The 22,567-nt window shown below is 39.2% G+C and overlaps 2 protein-coding genes across 3 annotated transcripts; one reads left to right on the top strand and one right to left on the bottom strand.

The window, feature by feature from the left end:
• Positions 1 to 698: 698 nt before the first annotated feature.
• On the top strand, positions 699 to 18,712 carry SNW1 (SNW domain containing 1). 2 transcript variants are annotated; one of them, XM_021542833.4, is made up of 14 exons: positions 699 to 739; positions 1,743 to 1,896; positions 4,262 to 4,423; positions 9,866 to 9,961; positions 10,051 to 10,157; positions 10,978 to 11,082; positions 11,182 to 11,251; positions 12,031 to 12,096; positions 13,334 to 13,450; positions 13,807 to 13,948; positions 15,651 to 15,747; positions 16,575 to 16,692; positions 17,706 to 17,869; positions 17,946 to 18,712. In XM_021542833.4, the coding sequence occupies exons 1-14, from the start codon at positions 726 to 728 to the stop codon at positions 18,148 to 18,150; spliced, it is 1,617 nt and encodes a 538-aa protein (XP_021398508.2). In that variant the 5' UTR covers positions 699 to 725; the 3' UTR covers positions 18,151 to 18,712. The 2 variants fall into 2 exon arrangements, with proteins under 2 accessions (XP_021398508.2, XP_085436727.1); XM_085580601.1 differs by having other exon boundaries at positions 15,633 to 15,747.
• SLIRP (SRA stem-loop interacting RNA binding protein) lies at positions 18,645 to 22,559 on the bottom strand. Its single transcript, XM_077784016.2, has 4 exons — positions 22,452 to 22,559; positions 22,254 to 22,312; positions 20,523 to 20,630; positions 18,645 to 18,769 (listed from the first exon to the last, which is right to left on the bottom strand). The coding sequence occupies exons 1-4, from the start codon at positions 22,543 to 22,545 to the stop codon at positions 18,710 to 18,712; spliced, it is 321 nt and encodes a 106-aa protein (XP_077640142.1). The 5' UTR covers positions 22,546 to 22,559; the 3' UTR covers positions 18,645 to 18,709.
• Positions 22,560 to 22,567: the final 8 nt, after the last annotated feature.

The following is a 22,567-nucleotide window of genomic DNA, read 5'->3' as shown; positions in this document are numbered from 1 at the left end:
TGCCTTTGATTCACTAGAGGTGATATAACAATAGCAACTTAATTAGTAACTGTCTTCAATTATATATAGTGCTATATATTGCCACTTTAACTCAAATAGTTTATAGCTTTACATAGGAAAACAGATTTTCCTATGTAAAGCTCCACTTAGTTCCCATGTATTACAACTCCCTGAGAAATATTGTTCCATATTCCAAATTTTAATTGTACTCTAAAGAGTGCATCTCTTGATTTGATTTAAAGAACTCCTATGTTATGTATGCTCATTTAACAAGACAGCACAACTCCTTTTTAATGCAGAAATTCTTCTCTTTTCAATCAATATTTTTACACCACTTTCAGTCTCTTTTCTTTCCTTCACTCCCATGTCCCAGTTCAACGATTTCTAAGCAGCAGGTATATCAGAATAAATTTTATCCTGATCCACTTGCTCTATATTTTCTGCTTTTTACTTGGACATATTCAGCTGGATGAACTGTGAAGTTACTGAACTTGGAGACTGTGTGAATAGTGCGGGGGAGCGGAATAGGACGGCTGAAGAAATAAACTGGGATACCGCAAAACTACACCTCCCAGGACGCCTTGCGGCCTACCGCATGCGCCACCGCGCCGCGAGTGGCCTCACGAAGACTACAACTCCCAGGGCACGCTGCGGGCACTGCGCATGTGCAGGTGTCGCTGTCTCCCCGCTCCTCGGCTGCCGGGCGGACGGCCTGCGCGGTCAAGATGGCGCTCACCAGGTGGGTCGGGCGGGCCCGCCCGGGCCGTGAGGGCGCTGCGGCTCCCCCGGCCGGGCCGGGGATTCGCCGCCGCGCTGCGGGGCTCCGCCGACGGGAGCGGCCGCGGCTGGGAGTGCGCGGGGGGGCCGCAGCCTCTCCTGGGCAGGGGGCCCGCCGGCCGGGCCGCGGCCGCAGAGAGTGCGGCGAGGGCCGGTCGGGCCGGGGGAGCCCTGGGGGTTTGGCCGTGGTCAGGGCGCTGCTTCTTTCGCCTGTTCACTGCGGGTAGAAGGAGCTCCTCCGCTTCGGTTGGGTCCGTGGGGTTTTGTCGAGGTTTCTTCACCGTCGGAGAGGGCGAGCGGTCTTTGTTACGATCTGTAGTGTCTCGCAGGGCATGGGAGTGCAGTTCCGGTGGCTGCACCGGAATCCCAAGTTTCTTTGGATACTTTCTTAGTAAATGCACAAAAGGGCTGTGTAGACAAGAAGAGATAAAAAAGGGGAAGTGAAGAAATTGGGGTTCGACTTGCCCTTGGCAGGGAGGTGTCAGGGGTAGAGGAGAGAGGTCTTTGTCAGATCTCTGTGGATGTTTGCCTTGAGAGAAAGGAAGAACGAATCACTGGGACTAGAGACACAGGAACATAATATTTCTTTCTTATTCCTAGTAGTGTAAAGAATACCGGTGATATGTGGGATTCCTGTTGGAAAATGGGCATTGCCACTCTTCTATTCAAGAAAGATGTGAATGCGTGTGAATTTAGCATTTGTTTTTGTAGGAATCTTTCAGAATGCTGAGAAAGCACACATTGCAACTGTAATCTCCGAAGTTACTGAATCTTAGAAGTTGCCCTCACATTTATGAGTGCAATGCTCAAGTTTCATAAATTGTTTCTTAATCTATAGAGTGCTTGTCGAGAAAGTATTAACTTAGCAAGAAGTTCAGTCAAGCATAGTTGAGTGCCTGTGAGTGAAGTTACCAGAATTAACTTTCTATGTAATTCTCTTTTGGTTGCTGTCCATGGGTGTCCAGTTTTTTGCCAGCTCCAACCCAGCTGTCCCAAGATCAGCTAGAACTAGAAGAAAGAGCAAGAGCTCAGAGATCCAGGCAGGCTGCTCTGGTCTCCTCGAGAAGGGAACCTCCCCCATATGGTTACCGGAAAGGATGGATACCTCGTGCACTAGAGGTAAATATTTAAATTGATACAGTAGTAATGTGTCTGCTAAAAGGGAGAAAAAAATTCTGGAGTAGAAATAAGCTCTGAGCACCTTGAATGTTGCTGAGAATTGTGCAAAGCCTTACAATGTGCATTATCCATACTGCTTGATAAACCTTTGTGTTGGGAGAGGTTCTAATCTACTGGATTCCTTAAAGCATTTGATGGTAAACAGGATGGTCTATGTCTACTTCTGTTCAGAGATTGTTGTGTTGGAATGTAGAAATACATCTGTAGCCCTTTGGATTTACAGTCTGTGAACACAAGGTTTCCCTGAGAAAAACATCCATATTGTTTCTCTGTTAGTGTTAAATACACATTCTGGATTATAGCTGAAATAAGTGAATGTGTGTGTATCAGAGACAAGATGTTCTGTGTGTGTGTTCTGTTCAAAAAGATACCTGCTATTGGGGGACAAAATTATTACAGTTGGAAGGAAAATAAAAAAATAACCAAATATTTGTTGTTTAAGTATGTTATTGGCTAAAAGATTTTGGACAATGTTGTGTGTTAGTAGTTGTAACCCTTGCCAGTTTAATGTAATCTAAACTGGAACTGCTAAAGGTAGAATGAAAATACAGATGTAATCTGATTATAAAACAGTTTTAGTACAGTCTCTCACTGTGAGCCAGAAAAACCTTGCAGTTTGAAGTGATCCATGACAATAACTTCTGAGACCTGTTCTGATGAGTCACAAGCCAATGCTCTTGGAACAAGCAAGCTGTTGAAGTTTTATTACAGTAGTTTATGTATGATCCTATGTTGTTTCCAAATACCATAATTTCATCAACTTGTAATAATGTTGCTCTCATTTATGTTTGAGTGCCATTTTTATAAATCCAACACTGTTCTGTGGTGGTCCATGTACTTCAAACAGTAGTTCCAGTGGTTCACGGAAAGAAAACGTTCTTCTGCAAGTTCAGCATTTCATCATATGCTGCATATGTATGATGTCAAAAATTATACTTCCATTATACCCAGTGAAGGTTTCCCTTCCTACACTGTTGAGTACTAAAGCTAGTATTTTAGTGCTTATTCTTTCTTAATGTTAATAAAGAAATATTTTAAGAAGCCAGATGCTGAAGGTTTGCAAAGACTTTCCAACACCACTTGGCCACAAATTAATGCACATCCCAAAAAGCCTGTTAAGGGCTCCTTTCCGCTTCATAAACAGGTGCAAATTGCAGTTAATGCTTTCAAAGCATAACCTTTGTCCAGTGCTCCTGGACTGCCATTGCTGTTCTTTTTACGTTAAGAGTTGCACAAAGAAAAATTTAAAAAATTGAAGAATGACTGAATTTAGTTCTGGCTAATACTTTAACAACTAATTGTTGAATGTGGGACATCCAGTGGAAAACTTCCGATAGCGGAAACTGTTTAAAGGAGCATTTGCAGATGGGATAAGCACACTGTCCGTGTTTGGAAGTGTTCTGCTTGGTCATTTCCAGTCTCAGCCCACTCCGTCCTAGTGGTGGTAACTACTTGGTCACATGGTGAGCATGGAGGAAGATTGATGTACTCAAGGCACCCATTTTTATTTTTTAATATGTTTTGTTGTTAGCCATGCCATTGCAACAGAGAAAGGATAGATGTTCATGCTGCTTTAAGCAAATACTTCCTCCAAAGTGTTCCATTTGAAACTGCAGCCTGAAGTTGTTTTATGAATGGTACACTGCATCCTCTGTGGTACTGAGACAGGGTGATCTGGTTTAAGAAGTCTTTTAGTTATCTGTTTATTAAATGCTTTTACACCAACACATTGTAGGAAAGAGGAATAAACTGTAAGAATATTGGAATGTTGGGTGCTGGCCCAATTTTCAGTGTATTTACACATCAAAGTAAGGGAATGTTTGACACATGTAACATCATAAAGCTATGAGCTACAGGCTTTGAAAAGAATGGAATGGTTTTTTTTGTCTTCATTGTGGTGTGAAAAGCAACAAATAACCAGTAGAAGTCATTGTAAAAATGCTGCTCTTGTAATTTTAGTATCCACAGTTGCTTTATTTCAGAAGGTCAATTTTTGAAGTTCTAATTAATAACTGATATGAGAATTAAATACTTAATTTTGTATTATCTGTAGCATAGTATTGCCTGCACATTCTAGTCAGTAATATCTATTCCTACTTTATGCAGGGAATAATTCCTGCAAGATATCTCTCCGTTTCAGTGTCTTTTAATAATTGTAAGTTCTCTCATTAAAATACTCTCTTACCAGTGAAATAAAGTTACTGGAACATTCTTACCAAATTAATTTTTGTTGAAATCAATCTGCTGTTCATTCCATTTAGCAATTTTTGTCTTTTGGACATTCACTACTTTTTGTTTTCTGTAGGATTTTGGAGATGGGGGTGCTTTCCCAGAAATTCATGTGGCCCAATACCCATTGGATATGGGCCGGAAGAAGAAAATGTCCAATGCTTTGGCTGTTCAGGTGGATGCAGAAGGAAAAATAAAATACGATGCAATTGCTCGACAAGGGCAGTCAAAGGACAAGGTAATGTTTCTCCCAATAAGTCAGCTGGCATGTATACTTGGAAAAGTTGTATATACACATTGCATATACTTGAACTCATTGGTCTGTCATTGGCCACATTGATTGTGTCCTCTTTTCTTATTTAAGAATTAAAATAATGTCAGACAGAAACTGTGATCTTCTCTGTTATGTAATTAAAAGATAAGGCAAAAATGGGGAAAATCTCTACACATAACTTACCTGATGGCTTAGCAGTTTTCATTTTCCAATGAAGGTAAGAAACTGAAAACAGTTCTGTGACCTCGTTTTAGTGTGTAGAGAGAGGGAACAAAAAAACTGGACAGAAAACACAGGTCAGCCTTCAGGATACTGCACCTTGTGTCTTACTGATCCAATATTTGACACCGCTGGTTGTTTTCAGTGGTTTTGGTGCTCTGTTTTTGCTATTGTTTTTTAATTGCAGCAGCAAATATTGCCAGTGGTTATACTGCAAAAGTTTTGTGCTGCGTTCAGAGAGAGCAAGATTCTCATGGAGTTTTTTAGGGGGAACTTCAACTCCCTGTATCCAGTAACCTTTCTTAAACCAAGAGATGACACTTGAGGTCCTAAATAGTTTTGAGGAGATCAGGTACTTGGGTCTTCTAAGTCTACTTTAAGGAGTATTTGCACCTGCCTTTTCAAGTATAACCAGATTGTGTAGACTTTAATTCTCTAAAGCAGGTGTTGGGGGTTGGAAAACTTCTGAGGCCTGACAAAGTGTGTGACCAGCTGCTTCTTCCAGCAAGCATCTTCTGTAAAGAAAGTCTAAAAAGTGTTAACTACAAATAGTGTTTTAGCTAATAGATATGAATAGTTGTAGTCAAAATAATTTGATTTCTTGGGCTTTAAATTAGGGTGCCTTGAATGCTTATGATTATGTAATATGCCCCATGTCTCGCTACATTTGAGGAAGGGAGGAAACCAAAATACAAACTTTACCTGTCAATCAAAAAAATAGGGTGGACATTCTAAGAACATCAGGGAAAATACTTTTAACAGATAAATTTGTTGTTTTAAATAGATTCTACAGCCAGTAGGATTTTATATTTAATTAATACTTTGAGTGTCAAAGCATCACATCTTGTGTATCCTCATCCTATGCCTCATATGTTACTGCAGTACCGTTGAAAAAGATGGACTGCATACTGTTATGTGGAAGAAAGTAATTAGATTTCACAAGCAGTGGCAATATTTTTATTGAGGGGACTTTTCTTGAAGTTCCATCAGGCTTTATCTAATGCCTGGAATTATTTTTCAAGAGGAAGATGTTAAAATATTAATTCTGTTCAAATAATTTTTTTACTAAATATTTGATACTTCATGCTAAATAGAAGTGTTACTTTGTTGAAAGCATACAAAATAATTTCAAGCTGATAATTAGACAAGAAGTAATCATACCAATTTTAGGTCTTATTATTTAAAGTTAGGAAAATGCTTCTTAACAAGTAGAGTGAAATTTAAGCTTTAACATTTGTCATATTTGATTAATGAAGATCTGTACTTTCATTAACTTTCCATATGGTGTCTATAATGAAGGCAGTAATATTCTTTCACCAAGATGGAAGAGATATGGGACTTTTCTAAAACTAGGCTCTGTAGAACTGTAGAGTTAGGGTTTCCTAAATCCTGAGCTCTGCCTTCTGTGTCAGGTTGATCTTGATTGCATCCAGCTGGATGTAAAAGCTGAGAGTAAAGATGAAGTATTCTGATTCAAAGGGGAGTAAAACTGAGGGAAGATTAGATCACAGATTCATAGAATGGTTTGGGTTGGCACACCCTCTTCCAGACCAGTTTGGTCAGAGCCTCATTTATTCTGGCCTTGAACACTTCCACGAATGGGCTTCTCTGGGCAGCCTCTTCCAGTACTTCACCACCCTCATAGTAAAGAATTTCTTCCTAATCCTGACCTAAACCTGCCTTCCTCCAGCTTAAAGCTGTTCCCCCTTGTCATGGCCTTGTAAGAAGTCCTTCTCCAGCTTGTAGGTTCCTTTAGGTACTGGAAGGCTGCTGTAAGGTCTCTCTGGAACATTCTCTTCTCCAGGCTGAAACACTACAAACTCTTTCAGCCCATCTTCATAGAAGAGGTGCTACAACCCTGTGGTCAACTTAGTGGCCTCTTCTGGACTCATTCCAACAGGTCAAGGTTGTTTTTGTGTTTGGGGCCTCAGAGCTGGATGCAGTACACCAGCTCAGGTCTCACCAGAGCAAAGCAGAGGGGCAGAATCACCTCCCTCAATCTGTTGGCCACACGGCTTTTGATGTAGCTCAGGATAAAATTGACTTTCTGTGCTGCAACAGCTATTTTAAACAATTTCACTAGAAACAGCAGAACTACTATTGCTTGGTTTGATTTGCTTTGCAGGAGGAAGTATTGGCAGAGATGTCATAGGAAATAGTTCTTCAGTGGTCTGTGTTGAGTTGAATATTTTCTCTTAAGAGCTTCTGATAGTACAGTGTCAGTAGGATTAGATACAGAAGTTTCATTTTCCAGAGAGCTGCAGCTATAATTCAATTCATTAAGTTTCTTCAATCTAAATACTTAGAGCTAAAAGAAACAGATACTTCGCAGCCTGCCAGAAATGAGATGGAGTTTATGAACCTATTGTAGGAGCTACTTGTTTGGTCTGAGTTAGGAAGCAAATTCTGTTCTTGCTACAGCTTACGGATTTTTTTGAATCTGAATTTAGTATTCTGCCTTCTTGTAGAAGCAGCAGTTCCATCACCCAGCCCCTATCTCTAGATGACTTGTCAGCAGTTTCTGCTATTGTAGTGGTTCATCTCCCATGCATCTGTTCTCTTATGTATTTAAAACATAGTGGCTTCAGAGAATTTTCCTTGAAAAATACTGACATCAATGTGATAGTCTGACAAGCCTCCTGTTAGGGTTTGGCAGAAAGTCTGCTAGACGTGAAATGCTGGATAAGGTTGACAGGCCTGGCTGCATGACCTCATGGATCTGTAGATGGAGTTCCATCTGGCTGTCGAGATGAAGGATTTCTAGCCCAGCTGTGTGGTTAGTTCTTGTACCACTGTAATACTTTCTCTACTTACATTACTAAAAGCCAGCCTAAAATAATGCATCAGTAATTATGTGTTTTGATGAGACTGGTGCTGTCTCTTTATTAGGAAAATAAGAACATGTAATTACATCTTGTATTTTAATGAAGACAGAAGAAAGAGTGAAATCAAGGAATGGAACTGTTAGGTCTTTTACTTTTTTCCAGCAAGAATAACTTTATATGCTGGCATTAGATTTCTTCATGGCCCAAGGCTGTGGCTTATTTGTTAAAGGAGAAAAAAACAATAATGAAGCTTATTTACAGGTTTTGTTCTCAAGATTGTCTATTCAATCAAAGCATTTACAAGAGATTAGTTGCATTGTTGAAGGAAGTCCTGTCACAGGTATGGGACAGGTCAAGAGAACATGAATCTAACTCAAACAATCAAAAGTGTTACTCACAACTTATTTGCCTTTGTGGCAGAATTTGGTTTGAGAGTTTGTTACCAGCTTGTTTTCTGGGATGTGTACCAGGCTTACAACCAGGTCATCTTAACGACTTCTTAAATTTTATATGCTTCATATGGAGAAACCATTCTTTGACAAGGAAGGCATTCATGCTGCATTGCTTGATAGTAAATTCTTGATTTACTTATAGGATTGATGAGGAGTGTACAGGGCTGGCTGAAATATACAGAGCAAAAGATGTTGAGAATTTCTGTGTAGCAAATGAAATTTCTATTAAGACACTTGCTTCTGTTAAGTACCTTATGAGACTCTGAATGTGGTTGATGTCTAAATCCTGCCATGCGGTACAGTATCATAACCAGTTAGGTAATATTCTCTTTCTGATTGTAGTGGCATGCAGATTTCTAATTGCTGCCTGTTAAGGCTGCCCCAGACAGGGAATCGTGCAATTATAGCAAAACTTGAGGTTTTTCTTTCTGCCTAGAAGAAGATTCTGCTCTTCAGTAGCAATCAGAGTGATTGCTCAGGCTTATGCTTCCTTTTAAATTTTGTAGATTGAAAAATGGTAGCGGATGGGCACAGTACAATATCAAACAATCCCAGTCTCTTCTTTAGCTTAGATGAATGTAATATCTCAACATTACTCATAAAACAAGAGAAATGTCTAGAAAAACAACAAAAAGAAATGTAAATTCTTTATCTGCCTCTTGTTATCACTTCAGAGAAGGGCTACAATTAAAATATGCAACTGTATCAAGTTTTTGATGGCAACAGAAATATTTGTATTTTCAGAATAGTTTATATTACATATTTCTTCCATAATAAAGCAGCTTGCCATTTCCATGCAGCACTTCAGAGTTTAAATAGTTCATATAGATAATTTGTATGTTAATGTAAAGTAGTTTTTATATCGCTCTTGGACCACCACAAAGAGTAGCTTTTTTAATTTTCTTTTTTTTTTGTCTTTTGGGATGCTCTAAAGCTCCTTCAGCATACTTTGTTTTTCACATTCTTCTTCAGCAAGACACTTGGACCTGTGAATTAATTACATTAGAGGTTCATTTCTCTTCAGATGTCCTTCATTCAAGATCTGAGAAGCTAGAATATTACTGATACTAATTCAAATGATTAAAATTTTAGGTGTGAAGGCTGAGAAGCAGAAAATGGCTCACATGTGGTTAATTAATGGTGAGACTAAAGGTTAATTTTGTAGTTGGACATGTACTGTATAATGAAATAATAGTTCTTGACTTCTAACTCTTTGAACTTAAACTTCCTATTTTATTGGATACATGTGAAGCATTAATGTAATACATTTTTCTGTAAAGCCATCTAATAGTGTTCTTTCCCTGTATTTAAAATTGGGACTTAGAGCTGCCAGGAGCTAGCTGCATGTTGTGTGAAAACTCAAGTACCTATATAAGGGAAAGTGTCCAGACCAAGTTTCTTGGTGGTGGGTTTTTTTTGTTTTTTGGTTTTTTTTTTTTTTTTTTTTTTTGTTTTGTTTTTTTTTGTTTTGTTTTTTTTCCCAAGGAAACAGTAAACATAATGAAATGAAAAAATACAGATTGTGGAAAATACTTGTATCAAATTCTTGAGTAATCCTTGAAAATAGAAGTAAAAATGTGCGGGGTTTTATCAGTTTGGGGTCCCTAAAAAATGAAAATACTAGGAATGGGAAGCAGAAAACTGCTGTCTAATGCCAGCTCTGAAAGCAACATACACAATTCTATTTAAGCAGATTGCTTTGTTTCTTCGATTACTCCATCTGTAAAATGGGTTCCAGAGTATATATGTAAACAGGTCTTCTAATTGAACAATATGTAATTGAAATGCATTTATAGTTGTATATTAATTTTAATTAGTACCCAAAGTATAGTCTAAGCCTGAAACATTTCTTTTGATATATGTACATTTATTCCTGTTCACCAGCACTAGTAGAATCTAATGTCTTCCAGGTTATTTACAGCAAGTACACAGATCTTGTGCCAAAAGAGGTCATGAATGTGGATGATCCCGAACTGCAAAGACCAGATGAGGAGGCAATTAGAGAGGTATTGTATGCACTGATGCGCCTATTTAGCAGTGGTATGCTTTATGCCTTGCAATGGGGTGAGATGTACACTGTGGTTTTATTCTTCAGATAACAGAGAAGACAAGAGCAGCCTTGGAGAAATCAGTCTCCCAAAAAGTTGCAGCAGCCATGCCAGTTCGAGCTGCTGACAAACTAGCTCCTGCACAGTACATTCGGTATGTAGTGCTGGTGTTTGTGTAAAATGGTGTGATCAATGAAATGGATTAAAATTGGTCTATTTGTTGAATTTCTGAGAACAGAAATTCCTCTTGATTTTTATTCTTCTGTAAGGAATATGAAACTTGCTTCTACATTTTGAATTAACCCACTAATGATCACCTAGTTCGAAGTGTGTAGAAATATGTCTTTAACATGTCATGAGTTATGGAACTTTGGAGGGGTTATTATTTTAGCAAAATCCACAGATTTGCTAGGGGTCACTATTAATGATGCTGCCTTGAAATCAAAGTATTTACTGCAAGTTTAAAGCCACAACAAGACATGCACTAAAGTTTTTCCTTCACAGAAAATGAGTAGTTGGAAACAATTGGAATTATGAGGAGGCTGATATTTATTTATGATGATTTTCAGTTTCAAACATGGAAAAATTTCATGGCAGGGTTAGACTTTGCTTGAAGTCAATTTTGAAAAAAGGTATGTGAAGAGGTTCTTAATGAAGAGTAAGAAGATGCCAGGGCTTCACAGATGTAGGCTGGGAGTATTGTAACAAGCTATGTGTACTGTACTTGTTTTTCTTGTATTTCAGAATCTAGATTGAAACAGGAGAATATAGCCCTGAAGAGAAGTTAACATTCTTTCTGGTGTAACCGAGTCTGCACTCAGTGCAGTTACCTGCTGCTGACGTTCACAGTGGCGTAGTCTTAAACTGTTGTGGATAAAACAAAACTACAGCTAGAGCAGTGAACTGAGTGAAAATGGAGGTGGGAAAGGACTATTTATCTATGTGCAGAGAGCTGAGCACTCTGTTTTGTTCAGGTACACACCATCTCAGCAAGGAGTTGCATTCAACTCTGGAGCAAAACAGAGAGTTATTCGGATGGTGGAAATGCAGAAGGACCCTATGGAGCCTCCGAGATTCAAGTAAGTATTCACAGCTTGTTCATGGCAGATAGAAGATTCTGAAGTGTATTTCCATGCAACATGCTGATTGTAATTGTAATTGTTTTCTTAATTGCTTAGAATTAACAAGAAAATTCCACGAGGACCACCATCTCCTCCAGCACCTGTAATGCACTCTCCAAGTAGAAAGGTATGAAATGCCATAGCTGTTCTCAGTTTTGAATGCTTAGGTGGGTCCACAAATTCTTTTTCGATCTAGTTAATTTCTCTGTACCTTCTCATTACTGATCTTTTCATGTGAAGGGATAAACTTGGTGCCCAGTGCAGTCTTTTTTGTTTGTTTATTTCTTTTTTTCATTTGGACAGTTCTGAAAGTAGCTGACTTTTCATTTATCTTGTCAAAGGTTGAGTAGATGTCTCATATATTTTCTTCAGGGATGCATTGCTGAATGTGTTCATGGCATGAATGAGTTGACAAAGGCTTTAGCCTGGGTAATCTTATGTTGCTTTTAGACAAGACTGTTAAGCTAATCCTTAATAACACTGACTTGTGTTATTAAGGATTAGCTCCTTCTGAGAGACGAGTGTAGTGGTGGTTCATCAGTTTGGTACAACTGGAATAGCTGCTAAATGTGTGGATGTTAACAAGCTGGCTGTGAGTTAAGGCCTGTGTGATGAAAGCTTAAGAGGATGCTGAAGAGCTGTCAGGACTTTATTCAGTGTTGGCAAAGATACAGTGCAAAAATAATTCTCATGGCAGAGGGTTTGGAACTAGCTGATCTCTAAGGTCCATTCCAATCAAACCATTTCTTGATTCTGTAATCTTACTGCTGCTAAGAAGAGCTGGGGTTCTGTTATTGTTTCTGTTCTACTCTTATTTCAATAGTTTCATAGCTGCCTTTGAGAAAGAAAACAGTATTTCCTTTGACTATAAATCTGAAGATGACTTTGCTTATTCTCTTAAATCAGATGACTGTGAAAGAGCAGCAAGAGTGGAAAATTCCTCCATGCATTTCAAACTGGAAAAATGCAAAGGTAATTAAGTTGTCATAAATTTATTTTTCTCATGTTGCACCCTGATGGGAAACTTAAGTAACTGATTTAAGCTTGAATAATACTGATGTTAAACATTTAGGGTTAGGTAAACTGGCTGCTTCCTGCATGGAAAATACATAATGATACAGTTAATTTTTCTTCAGTTTGGTATATAAAGGTTGTCCAATTGACAAGTATAGAACTGAGGGCGAATATGTTACTTCATGACTGAGATTATAAAATTTGAGAGGAAAAATTTATGCTAGTTAAAATCCCCATAATGGTGCAGTCCAGAGACAAAATCGTTTAAGGTCGCCAAGTAAAGCCATCTAAACTGAAAAAGAGGAGACTCAGAGACCCAAGCATGTTTCTTTTTAATACTGCAGTCCATATTTCTGGAAAGTTTCCCTTGTTGCATTCTTTCATTAATTAATTTTTGTCACTGGTTAGCTAGCTATTTTTGTTCCTTGTTTGAGTAGGTATGTCCTGTCCCTTTGATTTTTATCAGTTATTAAGATTATATTCCTAAAGAGGGGAGAATTTATTTGCTGCAGTAACTGGTCTGATTATTCTGAAATGTTGAAACTTGTCCTGAGACAGCCTCTTCAAATGGAGGAAGGAAAAGCTGTATGTTTAGATGTCACTTTTTTTCCCTACCCCAGCACAGCTGTCTAACTGGGGCTGACTGATTAGGAGATGAAATTTTAGGTTACAGATGCTAAAACCAAAGCAAAAATTTTGTAGAGCTCACTAAAAAAATCTTCAAATGTAATCTATAAATAATTTTGAGTTTCAGCTTTGGAAAACAAAATTGGCATTTAGTGTCTTACTTTTGCTGGCTGCCTTGTCCCTTACTTTCTCATTTTGAATCAGCTAATCTCTTAGCAGGTATGGAAACAGTTTAGGTAAAACAGCTTAGAGACTGGAGAAGTTTTTATCTGTAGTTATTAAAACAAAGCAAAAAGTGGACCTTATAATTTGAAAACTGTCTTTTGTCCTGAGATGAACCTTGAAGGAAAGCTGTGATTTGGATTTGGTGGGCAGGTGGAATTGGAGTGATGTTTTGTATTACCTGGCAAGAATTTGAAGTACATTTAAAAAGGAGATCCATTGAGGCATAATAATGATGGGCTGTGAATTTTTTATGTGTTTTGGTTTTTTTGCACAACAAATACAATAATGCTTGTTAGAACAAATACTGTTTTTGTGATTAACTGCCTGTCTGTTTCCACTGTAGGGTTACACCATTCCATTAGATAAACGTCTGGCTGCAGATGGCAGAGGATTGCAGACTGTCCATATTAATGAAAACTTTGCCAAACTTGCTGAGGCGCTCTATATTGCTGACAGAAAGGTCAGGTAGTTCTTAACACTGTTTTGTTCCATATAGTTTTGCCATCTTTCTATGTTAATTTCCTTCAGAAAATCAGCTGTGAATAGGCTATAGCTTTTTGATTTGTCCTGCTTCTTTGCTAACGTAAGACTTAAGGCCTTATCATACCCAATCTCTCTGAATCATGGGCTCACCATGGGTTAAGTTAATGGAAGTTACGGGTCTTATCTCTCAGCTCTAACTGCTGTGGCTGATGGGCTTTAAGCTTCCTAGTTTTGACTTCTTTCTGTCCTGTTTACTGGCTAACTCCATGACAGATCTGTGTGTATCCCAGGTGCTACGTTTTCTGTAGTTTTAACCGTGTCTTTTTTGTGCAGGCTCGTGAGGCAGTAGAGATGCGTGCCCAGGTGGAGAGGAAGATGGCTCAGAAAGAAAAAGAGAAACACGAGGAAAAGCTCCGAGAAATGGCTCAGAAAGCCAGGGAGAGAAGAGCAGGGATCAAAACCCATGTTGAAAAAGGTACATTTCTTAGATGCTATGGTTTTTTTTTAATACTCTGAAGTGTGGGTTTGGAGCAATAATCTAAGAACTTAAAATATCTAAATACCAGCTGAAATTTTTAAGTATGACATCAGTTTGTGTCCTTATTGATTAATTCACTGGCTGGTTTGATGGGATGTAGGTTTGAACCTCACATTTGTAAGTTGGTGTATACAGGCTTAAGACACTGAGAATTTTGAAGTTAATAATGCATCTGTGCAAGTGATGGCTTTCATGGACAGTTCTAAACTAATTTTTTAAGCATATTGCAGATGAAGGGCAGATTTGTCTAGAAGAACTAAACCATCTCCAAGTTATCAAAGGTGATAAATGCAATATTCTGGCTCTTGCACTCTTGTAACTGATTTTGCAGAACTGCAATTTTGTTGGTCAGCAGGCCCCAAAAAATCCTGCTGCCAACCTAATTAAATTGTCTCCATTGTGATAAGACTTCTGTTCTGATTGAAATTACACTTCAAAGATCAAGATGATTGTCAAACCATGACAATCTTAGAGAACTTAAGAGAGCAGTTACGATCTCTTCAGAAGATGGAGGGATATGGTCATATAGTGCCAAATGTGGCAGCTGGGATGTACTAACCTCTTACCAACAGGCTGGGGGCTGTCCAGCTGGAGAGCCACTCTGTTGGAAAGGACCCAGGAGTTGTAGTAGACAATATGCTGAATATAAGCCAGCACTGTGCCCTGGCAATAGTAATGCTAAGGACATACAAAGCTGCATCTGCAGAAATGTAACCAGTAAGTCAAGGGAAGTAATAATTTCCTTTTATTGGTGACCTGTTAGACTTCATCTGGAGTACTTTGTGCGGTTATGGGCCTCCAGGTACAAGGAAGACATTGATGAATGGGAGTCAGTTCAGTGAAAGGGCATTGGAATGATCACAGGGGTTGAGTAACTGCCTGTTCAGGAGATGCTGAGAGAATAAGGCTTGTTCTGCTAGGAGGTGATGTGCCATTGGGGCCAGATAATGGCAAGGTTACCCAGAAGATCATATCACAGTGATCCCTAAATGATTATCAGAGCGCTTCACCAAGTTGCACGGTGGTCGAATGAGACAGTGGTCAAGAGTTGAAGCAGGAGGTTTCAACTATGTGTCAGGAGAAAAATTTACACCATGAGGACAAACAGCAGTGGAACAGGTTGCCTAAGAAATCTGTCAGTCTCTATCCTTGCAGGTTTTCCTCACCTGAGTGGGAAAAAGCCTTGACCAACTTGGTTTGAATTCAGCATTCATAGCAGATTTTGAATTAGACTCCCTTCCTGAGTGGTTTTCTGATACTGCATCACATAATGTTCTTCAAAACACTTAAATCCCTCCATGTTTCAATGATACTTCTATGCTTAGAATTATGATATGATCTGTAAATGTTTTAGGATATTAATTCTTAGACAGACAATTATTCTAATCTCTTGAAATATGGAAGAATGTAGTGGTTAGGATGTTTGCTTTGACTTACCAAGAACAGTCACTTTTTGGGGCATAAGAAAGCTGTGGTGTTCATGTATTCAGTTTATTTAAAGTGTAACATTTTAAATAGTGCTAAGGGTCACTACTCTTCTGTAGAATAATACTGAATTGAATTACTATGCCAATGTCTATGGCATAATTAATTCAAACTTCAATTATTTGTCTATAATGAGCAATCTTTACTTATTCAGAGGATGGAGAAGCTAGAGAAAGAGATGAAATCAGACATGACAGGCGCAAAGAGAGACAGCATGACAGAAACCTTTCCCGGGCAGCTCCAGATAAAAGGTGAGTCACAAAAAAAAGCTGGTTTATTCCTCTACTGGCACTGGCTTCCCCACTAGGGAGCCTACTACTGGGCTTTCCTTTTTTGATATGAGTCCCTGATTTATATTTTGTGGAGATAGTCACTGGTATGAAGCACAGTTTGTTCATTGCATGAAAAGGCATTATTGTGTTAAAGAACTGTACTACTTTCTTCAAAATGTAGAATTTTCCACATGAATGGGAAAGAGGAGTGTGCTGTGTTGGTTTTGGGTGGGTTTTTCTTCAGTGGGACTTCAGGTTTAATGTTTTATGTTCAGGTTTAACTAACATGTTGACAGCAAAGATTGAAACCTGAATCTTCTAATTTTGGTGAGACCAGAATTACCAATAGTGGCTTTGTTTCTTGAAGCTATTCATTTTAAGTAAGCTTAGATTTATGAAGGTAGCCTGAAGTATCTTATTAGCTGAAGCCAGAGATTTCTGAGTGCAAATGGTTTCTGGATGCTTAAAATCTCTAGTTGTTGAAATTGGATTGCTCGGCCTTTCCAGAATATAACTACACTCATTCTTGCAAAAAAATAAATATGACATTTTAAACCAAGTCAGCTTGATGTGAATTGCAGATAGTAGAAAGCAAATTTAAATGTCATGCCCAGCTGAACATAACTTTTCCAAATGTTTCCTTTGCCAGGAGACAAATTTTAAATGTTACCTAGTAAGGAAGAACAACAGTCAAAATCTGGCTCCTGAGGCAAATCGTTAGCAAGGAATACAGGATTGGGTTGCAATTGAGCATGTCAACAAGTATGGTTTACTGACCTCATAAAACTTTCAAATTTTTAATTCAGGTCAAAGCTGCAAAGAAATGAGAACAGAGATATTAGTGAAGTTATTGCCCTGGGGGTACCAAACCCCAGGCCATCCAATGAAATCCAGTATGACCAGAGGCTGTTCAACCAGAGCAAGGTAAAATACCTTTTCACAGCTGTGCATCTTTCTGTGAGAACATGCTCATCCTTCCTTTGTGGGTACAGAGAGAATACTAAAGAGAGGCTGTGTTGGTTGGAACAACCAGAAAATTCAGAAAACAAATCATTCAGAAACATTAAAAAAAAAAAATCTTTACATAAGTTTTGGGAAACTATTGATTTCTTTTATCCAGAGCCTATGCAAAAAAAAAAAAAAATTGAAGTGTGTAGCTGGATTAAAGTGATTTTTCTCACTGGGGAGTGGGGAGAAAAACTATTTTGCCTTCAAGCTGCAGTGACCTCATTTTCTTCTCTTGAACAAATGTACTGTCTAAATAGGAAATCTGCTTTTAGAGAGAAGCAAGTAAATACTTTCTATTCCCATTACTGCTTGTGCTAATACTTCTGAAGATACAAAAAGTTAACAGCAACATTTATTTTCCCTGAATTTGATACTATTCAGAGATGACAAAATAGTATTGGCTTCAGCAAATCCCTCAATAGACCTGCAGTTTGTCAATCACTCTTCTTCATGTCTCCAATGAAAGACTTAGAGGCAAGGAGGGAAAGCTGATGAACCAAAAATGAACAAGCAGATACTTATACTTTCAGAGTTTATATAAGCCTCTGTGTGATTTGGATCAGTCAGCTTAAATCATGTTTTCCAGAAATTCTGAATAACACACATTTCTGTATGGTTGTATGTAGCTATTACAGACAGCTGTACTTGCAGGGCAGACTGAAATGATCTGTTATTCTGAAATGTGGATGGCCTGTAATCCTTCCTGTTGCTATCTGGAAAAGTAGGACTGAGGCTTGTAATTTGATATTCTCTGGACTTAATCCCATACCCACTCACATCCTCATTAAGTGCTTGGACTCATTTGAAATCAATCATAAATCATACCATGTCATCTTTGTGTAACTGTGTAACATCATCAGTCTATTTTGTTGATAAAATGTTAGCTGACGTTTTGTCGATTAACTTATGGTGTCCTGCTGTTCTTGCAGGGTATGGACAGTGGCTTTGCTGGAGGAGAGGATGAAATTTATAATGTTTATGACCAGCCTTGGAGAAGTGGCAAGGATATGGCCCAAAACATCTACAGGCCAAGTAAAAATCTAGATAAGGACATGTATGGTGATGATCTAGAGGCTCGAATCAAGACCAACAGGTAAGGACATAAATTTAAGAAATATTCTTAATTAATACTTTGAAGATAGTCAACTGAGTATCATCTTCTCCTGCAGGTTTGTTCCTGACAAAGAGTTTTCTAACTCAGATCGTAACACCAGAGGCAGGGGCAGAGATGGACCAGTTCAGTTTGAGGAGGATCCATTTGGTTTGGACAAGTTTCTGGAAGAAGCTAAGCAACATGGTGGTTCTAAACGGCCATCAGACAGTAGCCGCCCTAAGGAACATGAGCATGAGAGCAAGAAGAGGAGGAAGGACTGAATGCCTCTGCTCCTTGAGAGGTAGGGAAATGGACTGCAAGCTTGGACTTCATGCAAAAGGATTTTTAATATTAGGTGTACAGGAGGATGGCGTTGTATCACAGCAGTTCACAACTCTGGCCGTGTGGATATATGTACACGCACTAACTTTTCTATATAGGACAGCTACCCAAGGAGAGAGAAGACATGGAGACCACTTTGAAACATTTCATAAGGGAATGAATTATTCTTTAGCAATTCTCTGACTTTGCTGATTCTCCATTGCCCAGCATCTCAGGGTCAGAATGTAGCCCCCTTCCTACAGCTTTAGTTTTTTTGTAGGTAGCTGAAGCTTTGACTTGATCTGTTAGGAGCTTTCCTGCTGTATATAATGATCGTCTTATGCTTTAACAGATGCTGGGGTGTTAATAAGTCAGTGTTTTAGTGTGGCTATACAGTTTATTTGAACAAGGAGGGGAAACAGCTGGATTCTGTTTTAAAACAAGTACTCAGTCATAGTTTCTCAGTAATCTTTATTTTAGTTTCTTTACATTTAGTGAAATAAAGCCTCCTTCCACCACTCATTCACTTTGAGTCTTTCTTTGACTGCGTCTTCTACGGATCTGCTGTTTGAGAGCGAGCTGAAAACAATGGAAATTATTGAAATTAGCTAGGCAATAAAGTTTCTTATTTTTCATTTCTGATTACTGAGAACATTAATACATAAAGCAGAAGATGCATTTATAACTGATTCAGTTTAATAAGCCCCAAACCAGAGCTTTCCTGGCAGGAAAGTTGAATATATATCCACAGCATTTGATAGTAGGTTGTACCAGCAAAATGCATCTTAAAAGCTTGTGCTTTCAACTGGGAATAATAAAAAGTAACTGTCTAAACCTAACCTAGAAAAAAGTGGGGAAAAGTGCTCATGTATTCTAGAGAAGCCTGCATTTTTTAAGAAATTAAAGTAACTACTGCTTGCCTTCTGCTTTTTATTTCACTATAAAGAAGCCTCTTAGCTTGCACCTTTTGTGAGGGTATAGTCTTTGAAGCCTAGGTAGTTAAATGCGTGTGGCTATCCTTACATCTTCAAGAACAAAAAGCAGCAAAAATTTCCAGGAAATTGACACTAAATACTATGCTATTTCTAGTACCTAATTTGATAATTGCTTACAGGTAACATCCTAGTTGAGAACAATTTATGAAGGAGCAGCCTACTGCCACTCTAATCACAGTTTAAGAAGTCTTAATTTCTGCTCCCATTTTTGTACCACAGTTGGAATTTGCAGGTTGGTTCTTCTTGGGAATAGGTACTGAAGTAGCCCCAACCAATGATGACTTAGGCAATAATATGAACCAAACCATGGCAAGGAAAATACCACAATCAAAATACTGCATTGCTGAAGTCTCTCATTAATTCCTTTTACTATCTCCTAGCATTTAAAGTCTCAAAATAAGAAATTAGTTATTGAAAGGATATTGAAGAATTCTAATAAATTAATCAAAGGCTTGAACTGATTGAGCAACAGGCAGGCTGGTGTATCAGACACAGGGTTTCACTCTCTACTACGCCATTTAAGTAATTTTATCAGCTGAAGAACATGTAAATCTGTAAGAAAATCCCCTATTTAGGGAACATACCAGATGCATGTTTCCAATTATTTTGATATGACAGCTGTTAATAAAATGGCTTTTGGCAGCCATTGACTCACTGTTCTTTATTCCTTATCTATCAACACCAGTGTACACTACATGTTGGGAAAGCAGTGAGATGGCTTTGCTGTGTTTCTGTGCTGAGGTGAAGCTGGAGGATACAGTTGTCTGGGTATAGCTAACCAGTCAAGGACAGACACTTCTGTATGTGTACTAGACCATTACACTGCCAAAGTGTTGTATTTTTTCCTTTGCTAACATTTAAAATGTTAAAGATGGAGAGAACAAGACCCTACTCCACAGTGATTTTAGAGTTGTCTTGAACACATGAAAGGAAGCAGCTGATTTCTCCTGTATGAAATGACAGCTGGAGAAAATAGAAATTTCACTGAAGTTCGAAGCTTAGCATCATTTTCTTTATCATGTTCCCCCTGCTACTCAACATCCAAAGCAGATGTTGGAACCCACCTGCAGAAACCTGCATTACAAACTGCAAACGAGTTGCACAGCAAATCCCAACCAGTTTTACTGCATTCACATTATTTCAGCATAGCAGGAGTTTTTGGTCTCTTGAGTGTGATCTTTCTTGTATCTCTATGATCTTGACCCCTAACAACTCAGGTTGAGAGGAGGAAATAAACAGAAGTGGTAATGATTTAAAAAACATTAAAAGCACACTAAGTGACAAAATTCTTAACCACCCTTTGAAAGAATATAGTAATAAAGGAACTGGCACATTACCTTGGAACCTTCAAGAATGTGGGACTCCTTCTGTAACACATTCTGAACTTCTTCTGGAGTTGAGAATTTAATCCAGCAATAACGTCTGTGAAAGCCTGTATTTCTGTCCTAATTACCAGTTAAAAAAATAAAATGCAATTACTATAGGAAATATTCACATAGGCTGTTAAAAACTTTCTACAGATACTGAATTTAAAGATTCAGAAACTATCAGAGGAATTGGCACACTTGCTGTTTCAGAAGCCTTTTTCATGCTAAGACATTTGCTGTTGGTGACAGCGTGGGGGGTCTAGCAAAGACTGTTCTACATCCCTTTCAATTTGAATCTAGCAAAAATAACAAAAAATCACAATCTTAAGATATAGCTGAAGCCTGGAATACTGTGTAGACAGTAGTTTCAAACTGCAGTCAATCTACAAATATTCCAGTCACAACAGAACTGACATTTTAGTGGCCACAGTACTTGAACAACATTCAGCAAGATAAAGCAGCTGCTTAAGAGACATTTTATTATTATTAGAAATAAAACATTATTTTTAGACATAATTTGCCAGTCAGAAAAGACAGTTCTCAATAAACAGGTGATAATGAGGAAAAGCCACGTATATCCAAGTGCCTTCTGTCCCTACTCTGATCCCACTCAGAGTTCACAACAGCTAAGCCACTCTCACCATCAGGCATTACTGGCAACACTTCCAAACCACTACAAGGTACTGCCTGGTTTCAGTATCACAGTGATGTCTAAATTAGGCTGTCCTACACTGGTGATTTTTGTACCTCTGGGTTTTAAGCATTAATGAAACTCCTCAAGTAATCACTGAATCTAAACGTACACATGTGCATCACTTAAATCAGTAATGGAGGTGGGTTTGTGGTAAGCTACCAGACTTTGCAACCGAACAAGGTAGTCTGACCTGAGCTTGAGGAAAAACATGACAGGCAGGGCACCTAAGCTTCAAGTGTTCAAAACAACCAGCCTGTTTCAAACTTTCTCCATTGCCAAACTAATCCTCAACAGAGAGTAAACCCATCAGCTCACTAACTGAAGTTCACTACACATTGAGCTTAATTTAACAGTGTTACTTCAAGTGGAGAAACAAGCAGACAAAACCTTTACACTTAGAGCAATGGCCTACAAAGGAACATTTTTTCTGTTTATCTCTAAAAAAGTGCACTAGATACTACAATCCCCAATCTAGACACTCAGAAGATAAACAGCCTAAACGGCAGACACTGGCAGCACCCTGCAGAGGTTATGGGTTTTGTGTTAGTCCTGCACTCTGGATGGGGTCTGAATCCACAGCAGAAAAAGATGGTAGGTTCATATCCACATCTTTAGTTTTTGGCTAGTGAAACCAGGCACACAAAAATGTTATTCTCTACTAGAAGAACAGCATCACGATGATAGAGAAGCTCAAAGCACTTAGATTAATTATTCAGAATGACAGCATCAACAGGACGTGAAGGATGTACTTTGTAAAGCTCTCTGAAAGCCAATGGAAACCACTAAGCTTCAGTAAGGCCAAACGCTGGCAGACAAGTGGTGGCGTTCCTGGAAGAAGGAGCTAAGTGTAGAAGGTGCTGAAAACCTCACTAGAGTTCAAGATGAGCTCCAAGGAAGCGGAGAACCTGCTTGGGGGCAAAGCCTCAGCCGCAGGAGCAGCCAGCGGCTCTTCCCCGCTTCGCCGAGAAGAACACGAAGTGCGGCCCGGAGGACGCGCGGGTACTCACGAAAGGCAGCTGGCACCTCTGCACCAACCCGAACTGGGAGAAGTACTCCTTCAGCTCCTCTGTGGGAAAATGCAGCAGGTTACCCGGGCCCGGCACCGCCCTGGCCCGACCCCGGCCTGTGCCGGCACACGCGGCGGGGCCGCTCAACACCGCCAGCCCCAGCAGCGGCGAGGGATGGGAGGGGGGACGCAGACTCACTGCTCGACACCGTCCAGGGAACCTCAGCCACGAAGATGTCGAAGAGCCGCCGGGAGCGGCGCCCCGCCGCCCGCACCGCACTGGCGGCCGCCATGTCGGACCTGCGCTGAGGGGGA

Source organism: Lonchura striata, chromosome 5 (genome assembly GCF_050655825.1).
Source record: "Lonchura striata isolate lonStrDom1 chromosome 5, ASM5065582v1, whole genome shotgun sequence".
In the NCBI taxonomy this organism is placed as follows: Eukaryota; Metazoa; Chordata; class Aves; order Passeriformes; family Estrildidae; genus Lonchura; species Lonchura striata.
The sequence above is the reverse complement of the archived record's forward strand: the minus strand, read 5'-3'. Positions and strand labels throughout refer to the sequence as shown.

What these genes read in the sequence shown, in the direction of transcription:
- SNW1 (XM_085580601.1), top strand. An exon ending in ATGGAGCCTCCGAGATTCAA is followed by an intron (nt 11,083 to 11,181) that starts GTAAGTATTCAC and finishes TTAATTGCTTAG; the next exon opens with AATTAACAAGAAAATTCCAC. An exon ending in GCTCGAATCAAGACCAACAG is followed by an intron (nt 17,870 to 17,945) that starts GTAAGGACATAA and finishes CTTCTCCTGCAG; the next exon opens with GTTTGTTCCTGACAAAGAGT.
- SLIRP (XM_077784016.2), bottom strand. Translation starts at nt 22,545, where the DNA reads ATGGCGGCCGCCAGTGCGGTGCGGGCGGCGGGGCGCCGCTCCCGGCGG. An exon ending in TCCCTGGACGGTGTCGAGCA is followed by an intron (nt 22,313 to 22,451) that starts GTGAGTCTGCGT and finishes ATTTTCCCACAG; the next exon opens with AGGAGCTGAAGGAGTACTTC. An exon ending in ACATTCTTGAAGGTTCCAAG is followed by an intron (nt 18,770 to 20,522) that starts GTAATGTGCCAG and finishes CATTGTTTTCAG; the next exon opens with CTCGCTCTCAAACAGCAGAT.